This window comes from Chenopodium album, chromosome 20 (genome assembly GCF_948465745.1).
Source record: "Chenopodium album chromosome 20, dcCheAlbu1.1, whole genome shotgun sequence".
Taxonomy (NCBI): domain Eukaryota; kingdom Viridiplantae; phylum Streptophyta; class Magnoliopsida; order Caryophyllales; family Amaranthaceae; genus Chenopodium; species Chenopodium album.
Window position 1 is genome coordinate 25300371 of NC_137853.1, and position 16847 is coordinate 25317217.

Sequence of the window (16847 nt, forward strand, 5' to 3'; positions counted from 1 at the left end):
TAAAATTTCATGTGGTAGATAAACATAGTAATGTTAATGTTAGTCACTTGGCCACGAAACCCTCAAACACTTTGGTCCTATCCAAAATAAATACTTCTACTTAATAATCCGTATTTATCCATTAAAAATGTGGACCCCACAAACATACATCCGTTAACACCCCGCCACCTCACGTATAATCTAGACTATATATATATACAAGTGTAATTTTTCAATTTTATATGATTTGAAGTATTGTTATTTGTAAATAAGAAATCCAAAATGATCACAAGAATGGACACAAGTATAGTTAAACCGGATATCCGAATGATGAAATGGGTAAACCCGACTCATCAGAAATGGATTCGAACAAGACGACGTCGTTTGGGAACGATGAAGGTGAGAGCAGCAGTGGTAGAAAAGCCGGAGAATTGCACAGCAGATGAACTTCATTATGTAAATGTTCCAAATACAGATTGGCGACTTGCACTCTGGCGTTACCTTCCTTCTCCTAATGTACCTTTCTTATTTTTTCTTTTTTTTTTTCAATTTATTTTTTAAAAATTGGGGTATGATGAAATGAGTGATTCGATGCAGGCGATAAAAGCTAGAAATCATCCGCTGTTATTGTTGTCTGGTGTTGGAACTAATGCTGTTGGATATGATCTCTCCCCTCAAGTCAGTCTTCTCATTTTTATTTATTTTTTTTTTTTTTATTTATAATACAAAAGTGTTTTCAGTTTTTTAATTTGATTGTTTTTGTTTGTTTCTAAAATTCGGACAATTGGGTTATTTTGAGCTAGTAATCAAGTATCTCTCATGTTTAAGTATAACTAGTCTTTTGGCCCGTTCAATGCATGGGTTATTACTTGAATTATTTTCATATGTAGGTATGTTTTTTAATAATTGAAACTTTTGATATAAAATACGAAGTAATTGTTTCATGCTAAAACTTATAAGAAAAAAGAGATTGAGGGTAGAACTGTGGAAGAAAATGACTTAATCTAGTTAAGTATATATACATGAACATTGTGGGATATGAAATGAGATATTGGTTTAAGTTATATTTGAAGTCTAGGAAATGAAAAAACAATTTTTATTATAATTCATATGGTTAAGTAATGTGTAATAATTAGTTCAACTTTTTATTATAGTGGAAATGAAACACTTCATTTTCTTACTTGAATTTGCAAGTTATAGAATACATAAAGACTTAAACAAAAAAAATTAAGGGAGGTGACATGTGTCATATGGGGTAATGAGTGGCTTGTAATGACACGTGTCATGAAAAATTTGTCACTACTACAAAAAGCGTGTTTTTTGGACGCTTTTTAGGCCTTTTTTCGACGCTAAAAAGCGTCGAAAAATTATTTCTCGACGCTGCAAAAAAGCGTCACAAATACATGAGTCGAAAATTTATCAGCGACACATAAAAGCGTCGAGATTCTCGACGCTTTTTAGTGTCCAAACTAATATACAAAGCGTCGAAAATTACGTATTTCGCGCATTATCCCAAATGTATGTAGTTTTTTAGCGACGCTTTTTCCCGTCCACATAATCAAATTTAGCGACGCTTTTTGTTGTCTTGCGTTTATTCGTGTCAGCCTATCGTATGGCGGGAAAGTCTTTGAAATTTGAAAATGTGCAATTATGTAGACATTAAAAAGCGTCTAGATTTATTTTTTAAGCTTTTTTTTTTTCCTTTTATTAAATTATTACCATCATACATACATTATAGTTATTTAAATTTATCATAAATTAAATTAATAACATTAAAATTGAAATAAACAAATATTCAATATAACAAGATCAGATTAAAAAAAACAATAAGTAATCAACAATAATAAGAGTATGTTGCTAACAATTACCAAATTTATAAATAAAAGATAACATCAACACAATTAACTAAATAAAAAAAAGTCGCATATTATAGTAGCTTGTCCCTAAATAATACATCACTAATATAAATATGACTAAAAACCAAAATAGATAGATGATGGCGTTATAGACAATATAGTCGCTTGTTTTGATGCTCAAGTGTCCCGACCTATTCTCTTGTTGCTCCTACTATACATTGCCTTTTCCAATCTTCAAAAAAAAAAAAAAAAAAAAACAAAGTATAAATTAGTACATTACACAATATAGCCTTACACACACACACACACACACACACAAGCTCAAAATTATATTGGCTTATACACAGCACAATCCAAATGAGCATAATCAAAGTTGATGTTGCAGTTGGTAGCATGATTATACAGAGCACTACAGGTTTTGTTATCCCAATTAACCAAGTCAATAGATGGCTAAATGAAGCCTCACCTTCTACATAATAAAAATTTTCTTAGCATATTTAGGTTCAAAGCATGGTGGTGTTCCCAATAGGTGGGAACTAATGGATCAGATTTAGAAATGGAGACTCAATGGATTCTCTTTGAAGTTCCTGAGATTAAGTCCAAATCAACTCAGCAGATAAAGATACAGCACATCACTTCATCATATCTCAAATCACTAAAGATTCATAATTTTCATTGTCATACCCTTTTACCAGATGCAAAATATTAGTTCTAAGTAGGCATGTAGACTAAATCAATTTAAGTAGGCAACTAGATAGTCAAGAAATAGCACATCACAGTAGGTAATCACAATCAAATAATCAACCAACATATCTGCATTAAATAATCAGCTTGTAATCCACTTTTCCTTTTCAACTCCGCCAGTGGGTTTCCCGCTGCCAGTCCCAAGCCTGGATAAAGGAGGAGGGTTACGGTAGGCCAGTGACAGCCAGTATAAAACTTCGTCACATCCCATGACATGAGCCAAACAGATATTTTCGTGGGGGCGTTCCCTACTCAGCGACGCGCTGCACTTCCTAGACCCGGGTGTAGTGATAAGTATGCAAGGGTTGCTAGGTCGTCGCCCAGAAGCGACGCGCCACATTGCCCGAGTGTGGTGTCAAATGAGCAAGGGCGTGCCATTGGGGCGTTCCCTACTGAGCGACGCGCTGCACTTCCCAGACCCGGGTGCAGTGATAAGTATGTAAGGGTTGCTAGGTCGTCGCCCAGAAGCGACGCGCCATATTGCCCAATTGTGGTGTCAAATAATCAAGGACTTGGAGTTGGGATCAGGAGGGAGCGTGGGAGAAAAGAATTTAGTTTGCGGATTGGTTCTTGGAATGTGGGGTCTCTTACGGGAAAATCAGCAGAATTGGTAGAAGTAATGAAAAGACGACGCGTGAACATCATGTGCCTCCAAGAGACAAGATGGACAGGAGAAGGAGCTCGAGGCTTGGTTTTGGGGTATAAGGTATGGTATGTTGGGCAAGAAACGAGCCACAGAACAAGGAATGGTGGAGCTAGGAACGGAGTTGGTGTGGTTCTCGATGAGAGGTTGGCAAAAGAGGTGATCGAGGTCTATCGGAAGAACGATAGGTTGATAAGGCTGAAGTTGCTATGTGGCAAGGAGATTGTGAATGTTATCAGTGCTTATGCTCCCCAAGTGGGTTTAGATGCAGAAGAGAAACGACAATTTTGGGAGGACCTAGACGAGGTGGTGCAGGGTGTCCACCACTCAGAGAAGTTATATATTGGAGGGGATCTAAATGGGCACGTTGGGGCGAGCCGAGATGGCTATGAGAGTGTCCATGGAGGCTTTGGGTATGGGCAGAGGGACGCCGGTGGTGAAGCTATTATGGATTTTGCCCAATCATATGATTTAATTTTGGCTAATACTTGGTTTAAGAAGAGGGATTCACACTTGATAACTTTTCGGAATGGAGCAAATGCAACTCAAATAGACTTCCTGCTCACAAGGAGCATAGATAGACAAAGTTGCATAAACTGTAAGGTTATCCCAGGGGAGAGTGTGGTCACCCAACACCGGCTATTGGTAATGACTATTCGTCTGAAAGAGAAGGCGAAGAAAAAAGTTAGACAAGAAGAACCAAGGATAAGATGGTGGACCCTAAGGGATGCAAAAGCTAAGGTTTTTACAGAAAAGGTAATTGAAGAAGCGGATTGGGATGGAGAGGTGGATCCGGACATGACCTGGTTACGAATGAAGAACTGTTTCCTAAGAGTGGCCAAAGAGGTCTTAGGGGAAGTAAGGGGAAGAACTTCGGTACAGAGAGATACTTCGTGGTGGAATGAAGAGGTGAAAGCAGTAATTAAGCAAAAAAGGGAATGCTATCAAGCCTTAGGAAAATGTAGGAGTGATGAAACCTTTGCAGCGTATAAGGAGGCTAAGAGTAAGGCAAAGGCAGCTGTTCGCCAAGCAAAAGAAAAGGCATATCAGGAGGTTTATGAAAAGCTTGATTCCAAGGAGGGAGAAAGGATCATTTATAAGATGGCAAAGAGAAGACAAGAGGCAAGGAAGGATATTGGCATGGTGAAGTGTGTCAAAGATAAGAACCAAATGGTCCTAGTGCAAGAGGAGGGCATCAAGGACAGGTGGAAGGGGTACTTCGATGAATTATTTAATGGAAGTAATGGAGTTGTGATAGGAGATACCTCTATGAGTGATGAAGAAATCAACATGGAGTATGTGCGAAGGATTAGGAGAGTAGAGGTGGAGATTGCACTGAGGAAGATGAAACCTAAGAAGGCGGTTGGCCCTGATGGGGTACCGATAGAGGTGTGGAGGTGTTTGGGTAAGATTGGTATTGATTGGTTAACAAACCTTTTCAACAAGATATGGACGGCTACAAGGATCCCACAAGATTGGAGGAAGAGCACCTTGGTCCCGGTTTATAAAAACAAAGGAGACGCTCAAGATTGTTCTAACTATCGAGGAATTAAGCTTATGAGCCATACTATGAAGTTGTGGGAAAGGGTGATTGAACAAAGGTTGAGGGCATGCACAAGCATTTCAGATAACCAATTTGGTTTTATGCCTGGGAGATCTACTATGGAGGCAATCCATTTGATAAGACAAATGATGGAGTTTTATAGGGTAAAGAAGAAAGATCTTCATATGGTCTTTATTGATTTAGAGAAGGCATATGACAAGGTGCCAAGAGAGATACTTTGGTGGGCAATGTTGAAGAAAGGTATCCCACGAAGGTATGTAGACCTAGTTAAGGATATGTATCGGGATGTGTCAACAAATGTGAGGACATGCGGAGGGTTGACAAAAGATTTCCCTATTACAATCGGATTGCATCAAGGGTCTGCATTAAGCCCTTTTCTTTTTGCAACGGTTCTAGACGAATTAACTAGACCAATTCAAGATGAGGTTCCATGGTGTATGCTGTTCGCAGATGATATCGTTTTGGTGGATGAGACTAAGGATGGGGTTAATGTCAAGTTGGAGCAATTGAGGCAAAGGTTGGAATCTAGAGGGTTTAAGCTAAGTCGGAGTAAGACTGAATATTTGGTATGTCGTTTTGGCACTCAGAGGGGGACAAGCAATGAAGTGGTGAGTTTGGATGGAAAGGATTTGACCATGAGTGAATGTTTTAAGTACCTAGGGTCGATCATCCAGAAGAATGGTGACATTGATCAAGACGTGACCCACAGGATTAAGTCAGGGTGGCTTAAATGGAGAGCGGCCAAGGGAGTGCTATGCGACCGCAGCATTCCCTTAAAGTTGAAGGGAAAATTCTACAGGACTGCCATAAGACCAGTGTTGCTCTATGGTACAGAATGTTGGGCTTCTAAGAAAGAGCATATTAAAAAGATGGAGGTTACGGAAATGCGCATGTTAAGGTGGATGTGTGGAAACACTTTAAGAGATAGAATCAGAAATGAGGTTATTCGCAAGAAAGTAGGTGTGGCGGGCATTGTAGATAAATTAAGGGAAAATCGTCTGCGTTGGTTTGGACATGTAAGACGGAGACCCGAGGGTGCACCGGTGCGAAGAGTGGAAGAGTGGGACCATGGAGGGATTAAACGAGGAAGAGGGAGACCAAAGATGACTTGGTTGGAAGGAGTGAGGAAGGATATGAAGTGCATGGATTTACGTGAGGATGAAGTTTTGGATCGTAAGGGATGGAGGAGAAAGATTTATGTTGATGACTACACGGAATAATCAAATTTGGTTCATGTTAGCCGACCCCACTTTTGGGATTAAGGCTTTGATTGATTGATTGATTGATTGATTGAACATTAAGAAATAGCACATCACAGTAGGTAATCCACTTTTCCTTTTCATTTATCATAAAAGAAAAGTCAATCATTTGCAACTTAGCACTAGCAGCATAATACTTCAATGAATATAGTAAACAGCAAGTTACTACACAATACAGGATCTGAAAAGTTTAAGAGTTTTTTAGTTCTGGATTTCAGTTCTGAAATTGTTAGGAATATATAGTAAACAGCAAGTTACAATACACAATACAACAAGTTACTACACAATACAGCAAGTAGCAGGGGAGCAGGGCAGACAAGCAGAATAAAAGCAGCAGGGGAGCAGGGCAGACAAGCAGTAGCAGGGGAGCAGGGCACACACACACACACACACACGCACACACACACACACACACACACATCACAAGCAAGCATTCACACAAGCTCTGACTTTCACACACACACACAAGCTTTGAATTTCACACATACACAAGCATTTTTGGATTGAAGTTCTGATTTCCATTTCTGAACTTCAGATCTGAATTTAGTTCTAGATTTCAGCTCTGAGTCAAATCTGATTTTTAGTTCTGAACTTCAGATCTGAATTCAGTTATGGATTTCAGCTGATATGGTTACCAGTTAATACTTCTAAAAAGATACTCATGAAAAATTAACAATATAAAATGGCATACGACTCCAGCCAAAATTTACCACAACAATGACCCAGACCATTTTATCAAATTCATCCCAAAAATTCTACTCGAAATAGTAGTAATTCATATAACTCGAATATCAAGTTTTGAAATAAAAAACTGAAAAAAAGCATACTGCTATATACATTAACATACTAAAGAGATTCCTAATTTAAGAACAGATTCAAAAGAAACAAACAAAATTTATGTTCAACTTCCAATTAAGTAGATGTGCCCTCACTAAAAATAATCAAGCAAGACAACCTAAATACATTTATCAGAAACAAAGATCACGTTGTACCGTGCAAGATATTCTGGAGGACCTCCCAAATTTCACAGCCTCATCCTGAATCTGTGTTGCCAATTCCCTTGTCGGTGACAGTACTAACACGGTTGGTCCCATTTGTGTATTGTTGCGGCGCTGCTTAAGATGCATAAAACCTGGAAGAAGATAGCCTAAGGTCTTTCCAGAACCCGTCTTAGCAATTGCCACAATATCTCAACCTTGCATTGCAATTGGCCATGACTGTGCCTGAATAGGTGTAGGTGTACCTTTAAAAGCAAAAAACCACAAGAGTGCTGAGTAAAAAAGCTAAAAAGCTCCTGAGTTAAGCTATTATGAATCACAGAGGATCATGCAAGAAGAAGCACCATCCTCCTGTGCAGGTAGCGAATGCTTGCAAGATGCAAGCCACATCAGGAGGTGGCATCTTCTTTTTGTTTAGACCATGTGGCAAACTAAATCATCATCAAAAGCAAGCCGGCCACGAACTTTGATGATTCGAAAAGCCCATCTCAAACAATGGTCCAGCGTAAAAGAGCACTCCAATTACAAAGATTAGCTCCTACAAACAGCCAACCAAATTAAATCTGCCTTGGATCCTTGACATAAGGCAACAAAGAACCATTTCTAAAACAATCCGGTGCTATTTGCTACCTTTTTCACTCCCAGTATTCTTTTAACCTGCCTGGGAATATCAAAATGCTATGAATTAGCTTAGATAAGTAACCAAACATAGATTTTTCCTAAAAAAAAAAAAAAGGTAACCAAACACAGATAATGAAGGACAGAAACAAGAGATTAAGGGATGAAGAAGAACAATCAGAGATAAAGGTGTATGAATGCTAAGCAATTACAGCCCTAAATTAAAGCGAAACACCCACAAAGTATTTCTCAAAGAATTGCAATGAGACCCGAAGATCATAAATGAAAGATCATAAATGATGATTTAAATATAATCCTAATCTAATGTCAAATCATACACGAAGGTTTCATGATCTCATGTACATATTTTATTTTTTAGTTGGCAAGGGACAAGGCTGATAACCTCACTTGTACTCTTATTTTATTTTTTAGATAGCACCACATGCCTATTTCCTTACTAAGTCAGAAATTCCCATTAAAATTACCAAATAACAGGGAAAGAATAATAAACAACATATAAGAAATACCTATCCCGATCCCATACCAACTGAAGTACCATGGGAACACTCATGTGAAGGTGTTCCCAAGTTGAAAGATTGTCACCTACCAGTCCATGTTGCAGCATACCTTTGGCTGCCTATAAATCCAGCTCGAGTATGTAAGAACAAATGCCCGCTTATCTTCTTTTGCTAATCTCATGTCTTCATATGTAAATCTAGCCATGAGCATCCCATAGACCTGAAATGTCAACAAAATCTCATATTAGATCAAGCTATATCAATCATATTAAAAAATGAGCAAGAAAAACAAATGGAATAAATATATAGAGTAATAGATTGTGGTAGTATGAATGATTTTGGCTGCCGCCTATGTATTTCTCAAAGAATTGCAATTAGACCCAAAATTGGGAAAAAAAAAACATAAATTTCTAAGTCTGACCAAAATCAACAACCAAACACGACATACAAAAAAACCCTTGATTCTAATACAATGGCTTTCTACTATTATAAAATAACTACAAATTCAATGCTATTTCACAACAATTAAATGTAACAAACTAATTCTAAACAGAATTTTAGCACAAAATTCTGAAAATAGCCATTCACCTTGTACCAATTTCATCGATCAACATATATTAGCCACTGACTAATTCTGTTCAATAGCCACTAACTTAACCTAACCACCAGGCATTTTCATATTCTAATACGATCAGAAAACCAAATGCCGCCCATCCAACCCATCAATTTCTTCTATCCCTAAAATCAACCTAACTAGACATAATGTACTAATGTGATAATCCTCAAGTCTGCTAAGTTACATGCTACAAAAGTTTTAAAAAAACCATGCTTTCTAATCATGCATTCACAGCAACAAATTCAATAACATGCATAATCAAGATTTATGTTAATCAATTCACGATATGTCGATATATCAAACGAAAACTAACCGTGCATACAAGCTAATTATCTTTCCAAGATAACTGGTGGGAGTGACCAAAACACGAACACCTTTTCCATCTATTGTTAGAATTCCGATAGTGTTCTCCGGATTAGACTACACGAAATCAATCAATAACATCAAAACCCATCAAGTAATATCCACAATTAACTACCACATTCATAAAAAAAAACACCATTGATAACAAATTCAACCCCCAAACTGTAAATGAGGGTTTAAAGAAGTGAAGAGCGAGAAAGAAATCCTGAGTTTTAGTGCCGCAGATGAGATTAACAGCATCAGAAAGAGCTTGAAATCTGGTGGGCGAGTAATCACCATTACGCATCCACTCCGAATTGACGATGCAGATTATAGTCGCCTGAAAATTCCAATAAAAAAGGGGGAATAATAGAATGTCAGTAAAATTGAAAACCCTAATTTTGAAATCGTTTTAGGAAGCAATTTAATATGAGATTGAGTATAAGGCAAAACCTCGAGCACCATGATTGAGAAGAGGAGAGAAAATCCAGAAATTGAGAGATCGATGAAGAGGATTTCAGTGACGAAGGATTTTGTGTTGAGGTGCTGAGATCTAAGAGTTAGAGAGAGAGAGAGAGAGAGTACTTTGGGTATATTTGTGGCCTGGGTATAAGCCGGTTTTTTACATTTCTTTTTTTTTTCTTTTTAATTTTCCTTGGGTTCCTTGAGTCACGTGCAAATCATAAGAATTTGTCGACGCTTTTTCTTGTCAAGAACTGATTCGACACATAAAAGCGTCGAAAATAAGCGGGAATTTATTTTCGCGTGGACGCCCCATACACAGCGTCGAACCAATAGCGTCCAAAAATCAAGGGATTTGTAGTAGTGTGTGGTTTGTGTTTTTAAATACTAAGTATAGAAGTATAGATATAGATTCTTCTTCTTATTTTTCTACTTGAACAACTTAATCCCATAAGTGGGGTCGGCTGCATGAAGAGGACTTTCAAGGAGGTCACTCATCTTAGACTCTTAGTACTACTCTCAATCATTATAGCTCATGTCAAGCGATGTGTAGTAAAATTTATGTCGTGTTTATACTAATTGTTCTTATAATGAAGCTCGAGTTTTGTACTGCTAAACTTTTTTAAAAAAAAAGCCAAAAGAAATGAGGCCCAAAGAAATTCTATAAACCAATTGGTAATGGTAAGAGTAACTATTCTACCTTATAAAATGAAATTGTCTATTTTTTTCCTTCAATGTGGCACATTCAGAAATAATTTACAATGGGTTTCAACAAGAGTCATAATAAAACAACGGGATGCTCTCCCATTTCAACTTGATGCTAAGAATTGACATAATTCATTTCTTAGTAGGTAGAACCCATCAAGTGTGCACCACCACACACATGGATATGGGTCCATTAAGAACCACATTTGCTCATCTTCAAACCATTGTGGTAATGTGACATAATATAAGAGGGACAGAAAAAACAGTGTTGTTCTGTTGTATTATGATTCATAATGTTACTCTTTAAATTCTAAGAGTAAAGTAGGGGTTCATTACTATAATTATACAATGGGTCTCAACCCCATACCTCTGGATGCATCCAAAATCGCCCTCCTAGCTAAACCATAGGTAAACAGATTCGCAAGGTTCCTTTCCGACTTCACATATTCCAATTCGTGGACAACCTTGAGCTGAAACTGCCGTTTCTTTCCATTCTATGCACTTTTCTTTTATACTGCAATAGCCGCTTGTGAATCACAAGGCATTGCAACTTAAGGAGTCGGTTTTATGTTATGCAACTATTCATCCTCAATCAAGTTCAGTTTCCATAGTTGACATAGAAGTACATGATTGTTTATATGACTTCCAAGATATTCCTCCACCACCAAGTGTAAATACAAAGCGACTAGTAGAATTTATCTCATCATTACCCATTACCCAATTAGTACCACTTTACCTTTCCGAAACAGCAGGAGATATGGTGTTGTGTATGCCCCATTCCATGGTGCCTCCAAGACATTTAAGTAATCGATGAAATGCACTCCAATGATCTTTGTATTTTTCATTTCAAACTTGGTCCTTAGAGAATTCTTTACGTCATTTACAACATCTTGCCAATGATTAATATGTAATCGACTTAAAAGAAATAATCACACATCCTAATGAGTCAGATCTAGAGTAAGCACAAGTGCACCATCATTTACTTGGCCTCAACACATATTTCACAATTTAATTTGTATGTTCAAAATTAGAAAAGCTAGCAATTAAAGACAAAAGTTTGAATTTGTTAATGGTAACAATATTAACATGACCTAATTTAGCATGATATAGATCAAGAGACTCAGCAAAGTAAACAAAAGCAAACGAAAATAGAGTTACTAGCTTTATTCAAGCATGTTTTCATAAACGTCTAATATAAACAGGTAAAACGAACAGTCCATCATTACAAAATCTCACAAATAACCCATTCCTAACTATATCAGAATCAGTTGATAATTTTAGTCCAGCTTTAATCAACAAACTTCCAAACAGTTACATCAAGAACATTATTAAGAGTAATCATTTTCTAGATGTGAGTTTGAGAGTAATCTTCCCTTTTCCATTGACTTGGGCACTAGTAGAATCACCTATGAACATACCTTCACCTTCCATCTTTTCGTACAATGAAAATGCTTTGGTTGGTGCAAACGTGTCAATGATCCATTCTATGGTAATTTTTGTAAGAATAATTACTTCAAAACAACAGCAATTATATTGTAAGATTCTAACAAGTTGGCTTGGCTCTTTCCCTCCCTTTTGTTTTCGCAACCCTTTTCTCCATGTCCTAGAATCCCACATCCTATTGTTGGCCCTTTTTATTGTTGTGAAACCTGTTAGCAATTATATTGTCAGATTCTAACAAGGTCCCTCTTTTTGTGCATGAATTGGTTCCTATACTCCTTCCCTGATGGTAACAATTTTTCAATCAAGACAACAACAACAATCTACTCACATATGGACAAACCCTTAGCAGCAATACTAATACAAATGTTAGGTTTAACTAATAAAGTAATGCTTAGTCTCATCATCATCTAACCCATACTTCATTTCTAAGGCATCACATATGCCTTTAGCATGGTAAAATTCATATAAATGTCGAGCAATGCATTATACATGTAATGCAACAACATAACCTTACAAGCTTATTATATCTAACAAATTAATCAGGGGTCACCATTTTCATCCAATTCCTTGCGTTCATCAATCACATAAGCAGTGAATGCACTTTGAGCTAGTTTACCCCGTAATTGTAAATGCATTGTTGTCTAAAATTTATCTCTTTGATCATTGATTTAGCTACCAAATTGTGAATTTGGAAAATTTAATACTTCATCAATCTGCTGTTCTCAATCACCAGTATTTTGTTTTCAAGTACACTACAATGTCCTTCCTGCTTTCTCTTCGTGAACTGTCTTATAACTGTGACTTGTTTTTTTCTCAGTTTTGAGATAAAACTGATGCATTCGGATGATTGCAGTCCTCGTTTGCCCGTCATATGTCAGGCGAAGGATTTGACACATGGATTCTAGAAGTGCGAGGTGCTGGATTGAGTATGAGAGGTTTAGAATCCTTTAAAAGTGAGATGCCTGCTAAATGATGCATGTATTTTAAATCATAATTTTCTCCTGGGTAGGAACTGTCATTTATAAAGCACAGCAGTTTAAGATAATGAACTTGCAGGGTTGTCAAAGTCAAATCAAACCACTGCTGGTCAATCCCAGATTAAGGATTCGAGTTGGAGTTCATCACCACTGCCATTTCTTGAAATGAATGAGCAACTTGTGCCGATGATAGCAGATATTCAAAGACAGCTAAACCTGTTTCTGGACAGTGAATGGGATTTTGATCAGCTCGTAAAAGAAGATCTGCCTCTAGTGGTAATGTTTTAATGTTTTTCTTTAATTAGCTTAAACATTAAGTTAGAAACAGTTTAGGTAAAAAAAAAGTGAATTTTAATAAATGTCAAAGAAGATGAAGATAACAATTCTCTTTGATGGTATACTATGGTAAAAAATGATGTTTTAGAAAAGAAAATCGACAGATTCATGTAGTTTGAAACAGAAGAGTGCAATAAATACTATGATAAACAGGTATCATAATATAGAATGAGGTATAAATAGTGTGTAAAGCTGATCATCTGCAAAATAATCCTTTTTGCAGGTAGACTACATTAAGACGCAATGCAACCCTCGCGATGGAAAATTGCTTTCCATTGGGCACTCTATGGGTGGTATTTTGCTGTATGCAGTGCTCTCATTGTGTGGTATGTGAACATTTTTTCAAGTTTGCCGTGTTTTGTGCTCTGAAACTGTTGGTGGTTAACTGGTTGATTGTATGTCAATAGAGAGAACGATAAAACATTAGCTTTTGGTTTTAGTTGATTGACATATTACTTTAGATTCTTATTCCAAATTTCCTACTAATATTGTACAAGCTCATTTTCATTTTCTCCATTCCAATTCTCTGAAGAACAACCAGAACTGCTTTGCCTTCCCTGAAACTGCTCCAGGTTTAATTTTATCCAAAGATTATTCCTTTTCCCAATTTTCTACTCAATTAATAATTTAAACCCCAAAAGTGTAGATTCATTGAGCTAGTGGCTAGTCTCTTGTTAGACAGTTTGATTAAACATCTGTTTGAACCTTTTACCTTATTTTAACTTTAGGGTTTACTTTAGTAATTTCAATGTAACTTTAAACTAGTAAAAAGCTAGTATGTTTTTCCTGTTGTTTTTTTTTTTTCTTTTTTTTTTTCCCAGGATAGTTAGTTTAACTTATACCTAGTCCACTAAATAGAGCCTATCTGACCTTCTTTACAAGAAGTTGCTATAAATTTTATGGAGTATGTAAAATCCGTTGCATGGAAGCTAACAGGTATTGTTCTTATAACCTTTATAAATTCCTTAACATTACAGATGGTAAATTTCATGACTGGCCTTTTAAGCAACTATACTCTACTTTTCAAGATTCACATTCAGGCTGAATATGCTATTTAGGGCCTTATAAAATCCTGAGTTGGGTAGGGTTTACACCTTTTAGTTGCCCCGAGTTCATTCCGTCTTCCCCACAAAGCATAGATCAAATTAACAGTTATACATACTGTCAAAGATAAAAAGTTGGCTGATTTCTGCATGTCTATAGTGCATCTGGAAGCTTCTTGGAGGGTCATCTGAGTAACAATTATTTTGGAACTTTGAACTAACTTGGTGCTAGGGTAGTCTATAAATCAGCAATTTTTGTTACTGATGGCAAGAAAGTAGGCTAGTGCTTGAAAGTAGATCAACTTACTGATTAACTTTTTGATTCATCGAGAAGAGTTGCTTAAGAATTTCAAGCGGATGCTGTATGACTACAAATAATATAATGTTCTTTGAACATATCCTTAAAAGAGCTAGGCAAGCCATTTCTGGTTCTATGTCAAGGAAATCAGATTTGAGATTCACCAGCAAACCTTTTGGGGTAAATGAACATTTTAATTTGTTTTCATATTTTAGATGCCATCACGATGTCTTCATTGGCTACCCTCATATTCACTGAGTTTTCTGTAGCTGTAATCTTGTAGACTTGGCAATAGTAACTTATACAGATTTTACACAGGAATACAGGCTTCCATAAGTCAGTTATACTGGTAATTGCATTTCTAAATAGTGAATGCCTTGATTTGTGTCACAATTAAATTTTTCAGGTGTTCTCTTATAGCTGTGTAGCATGTATGTAGTATTTGTTTAAGGATTATGGTATCATGTAACTGATCGAAATATTTTTCCTAGGATTTGAAGGAAGAGACTCTGATTTTGCAGCAGTTACCACACTAGCATCAACACTTGACTATTCATCATCAAAATCTTCTCTAGAATTACTCTTGCCTTTGGTAAAAATACTGTTTGGGTAAACTTTGTCTTTCAGCTAATATGTTTTTCTAGCTACTAAATAACACCGTTGTTTTGTAGACGGATCCTGCAGAGGCTTTAAATATCACATCGATTCCCATGGGCACAATATTTGCAGCACTGCATCCTCTAGCTTCTCGTGCTCCATTTCTATTGTCCTGGCTTAATTCTCAGATATCTGCTCAGGACATGATGATTCCAGAAATGTTTGACAGGCTTGTGCTCAAGAACTTCTGTGAGTAATAGGCTTTATCTCTTTTCTCTAGCCCCTGATCTATTTCTTCTGAGTTAATACGTGAAAGTGTGTAGTTACCGATACGTATATCTACAACTATCTTCCACATAACCTCACAATTTGGAACTATCATTGATCAATGAATTGACACTAGTCACACTACTTAATACACTACACATGATTCAGCGCATGATTTGCTATTGTTCACTAACAAAAAGATATGGAGGTCAACATTAATGCTAAACCAGGAGACCAGGACACATCCGTATGCTTTAGATGGTGGAACTTAAACCATTAATTCAATGAAAATAAGAATAAACTCTTGAAAGTAATAATTGGTACATTTGAACTCAGGTAACATAACCATTACTTTGAAGACTTAGCACCATGTTTTATTCAGCATGTCAGTGATTAGCTAAGTTTCAATTGCAATGCAATTTGTTCATATACTTGGGTTACAGGTACAATACCTGCGAAACTCCTCTTACAATTAGCAACAGCCTTTGAGAGCTCTGGTTTACGTGATCGATCTGGAACATTTTTGTACAAGGATCATCTCCATAAGAGCAATGTCCCTATCTTGGCCATTGCTGGTGATCGCGACTTAATCTGTCCTCCTGAAGCTGTATACGGTATAAATATACTGCAGGAGTTCTTATGTGTATCAAATATGTACACTACTTTTATTTCTTCATATTGATTTTTTAGGTGATTTAACATGATGTAACAGAAACAGTTAAGGTGATCCCAGAGAAAATGATTTCATACAAGGTTTTTGGAGAAATTGGTGGTCCACATTATGCTCACTATGATTTAGTGGGAGGCCGTTTCGTAAGCCATCTTCTTTTATGCCTTCTCTATATTATGTCACTCACAAGCTTATATATCTTTCACTTTTACATGGTGCTCTGTAAGTCTCAAAAGAATAGTGTCCCTTCGTCCAGAAATAGTAGTCGCGTTTTTGCTTCCTGTGAATGGCTTCTGTTGGCATAAAATGGTATTAATCTCTCTCTCTTTTCGGAATGCAGGCTGCCAAGAAGGTTTATCCATGTATAATTAATTTTCTCAGTGCTCATGATGAACTTGATACATCTTTTGCGGGCTGAATTCTGTCGCCGTGTCTTGCTCTTTGATCTAAACAACCTATAAGGAGTAATCCAGAAGGCATGGGACTTATACAAAGGTCTTATTTGTACAGTACACATGGAAATAGATAACCTGATTTTTATTAGTTAATTATACTTCATTTCTTCTGTATGTATATACACACATACTTATATAATTTCTTCATTTCTTCTTTATGTAAATACACACACATGCTTGTATAATTTTTCACATCCTCGAAAACAAAAGGAATGAAACTACAGTACATAATGAATCGTCTGCATAATATAACTTCTTGAGCATTCCATTAGTGACTACCATGTACCATGTAAGTGCAGCACCATTAGTAAGTGGAAACTACTATCTAATTCTCATTGCAGTGCATCAAGTAGAACCGTAGAATCTTTGCTCTGTGAGAAATTCTGGACTGCTATTTTTAGGGCTGCTATTTAGTGATTTAATGATCCGCTTTCATATGTTGATATAGTTGTAACAT

At 36.6% G+C, this 16847-nt stretch overlaps 1 protein-coding gene and 1 long non-coding RNA gene across 12 annotated transcripts; one reads left to right on the top strand and one right to left on the bottom strand.

The window, feature by feature from the left end:
- Positions 1–241: 241 nt before the first annotated feature.
- Positions 242–16582, top strand: LOC145596648 (uncharacterized). 3 transcript variants are annotated; one of them, XM_081652861.1, is made up of 10 exons: positions 242–495; positions 577–657; positions 12601–12700; positions 12804–13000; positions 13284–13386; positions 14893–14993; positions 15073–15247; positions 15709–15879; positions 15978–16078; positions 16276–16582. In XM_081652861.1, exons 1-10 carry the CDS (start codon positions 262–264, stop codon positions 16351–16353), a joined length of 1341 nt encoding a protein of 446 aa, XP_081508987.1. In that variant the 5' UTR covers positions 242–261; the 3' UTR covers positions 16354–16582. The 3 variants fall into 3 exon arrangements, with proteins under 3 accessions (XP_081508987.1, XP_081508988.1, XP_081508989.1); XM_081652862.1 differs by lacking the exons at positions 242–495; positions 577–657 and adding an exon at positions 5950–6107 and having other exon boundaries at positions 12565–12700; XM_081652863.1 differs by lacking the exons at positions 242–495; positions 577–657 and adding an exon at positions 5950–6107.
- LOC145596649 (uncharacterized) lies at positions 1794–9729 on the bottom strand. 9 transcript variants are annotated; one of them, XR_014103290.1, is made up of 7 exons: positions 9591–9729; positions 9109–9477; positions 8289–8399; positions 7674–7704; positions 7509–7581; positions 7038–7288; positions 1794–2067 (listed from the first exon to the last, which is right to left on the bottom strand). It is a non-coding gene; the product is annotated as an uncharacterized LOC145596649 (long non-coding RNA). The 9 variants fall into 9 exon arrangements; XR_014103282.1 differs by having other exon boundaries at positions 8269–8399; XR_014103288.1 differs by having other exon boundaries at positions 7038–7581.
- Positions 16583–16847: the final 265 nt, after the last annotated feature.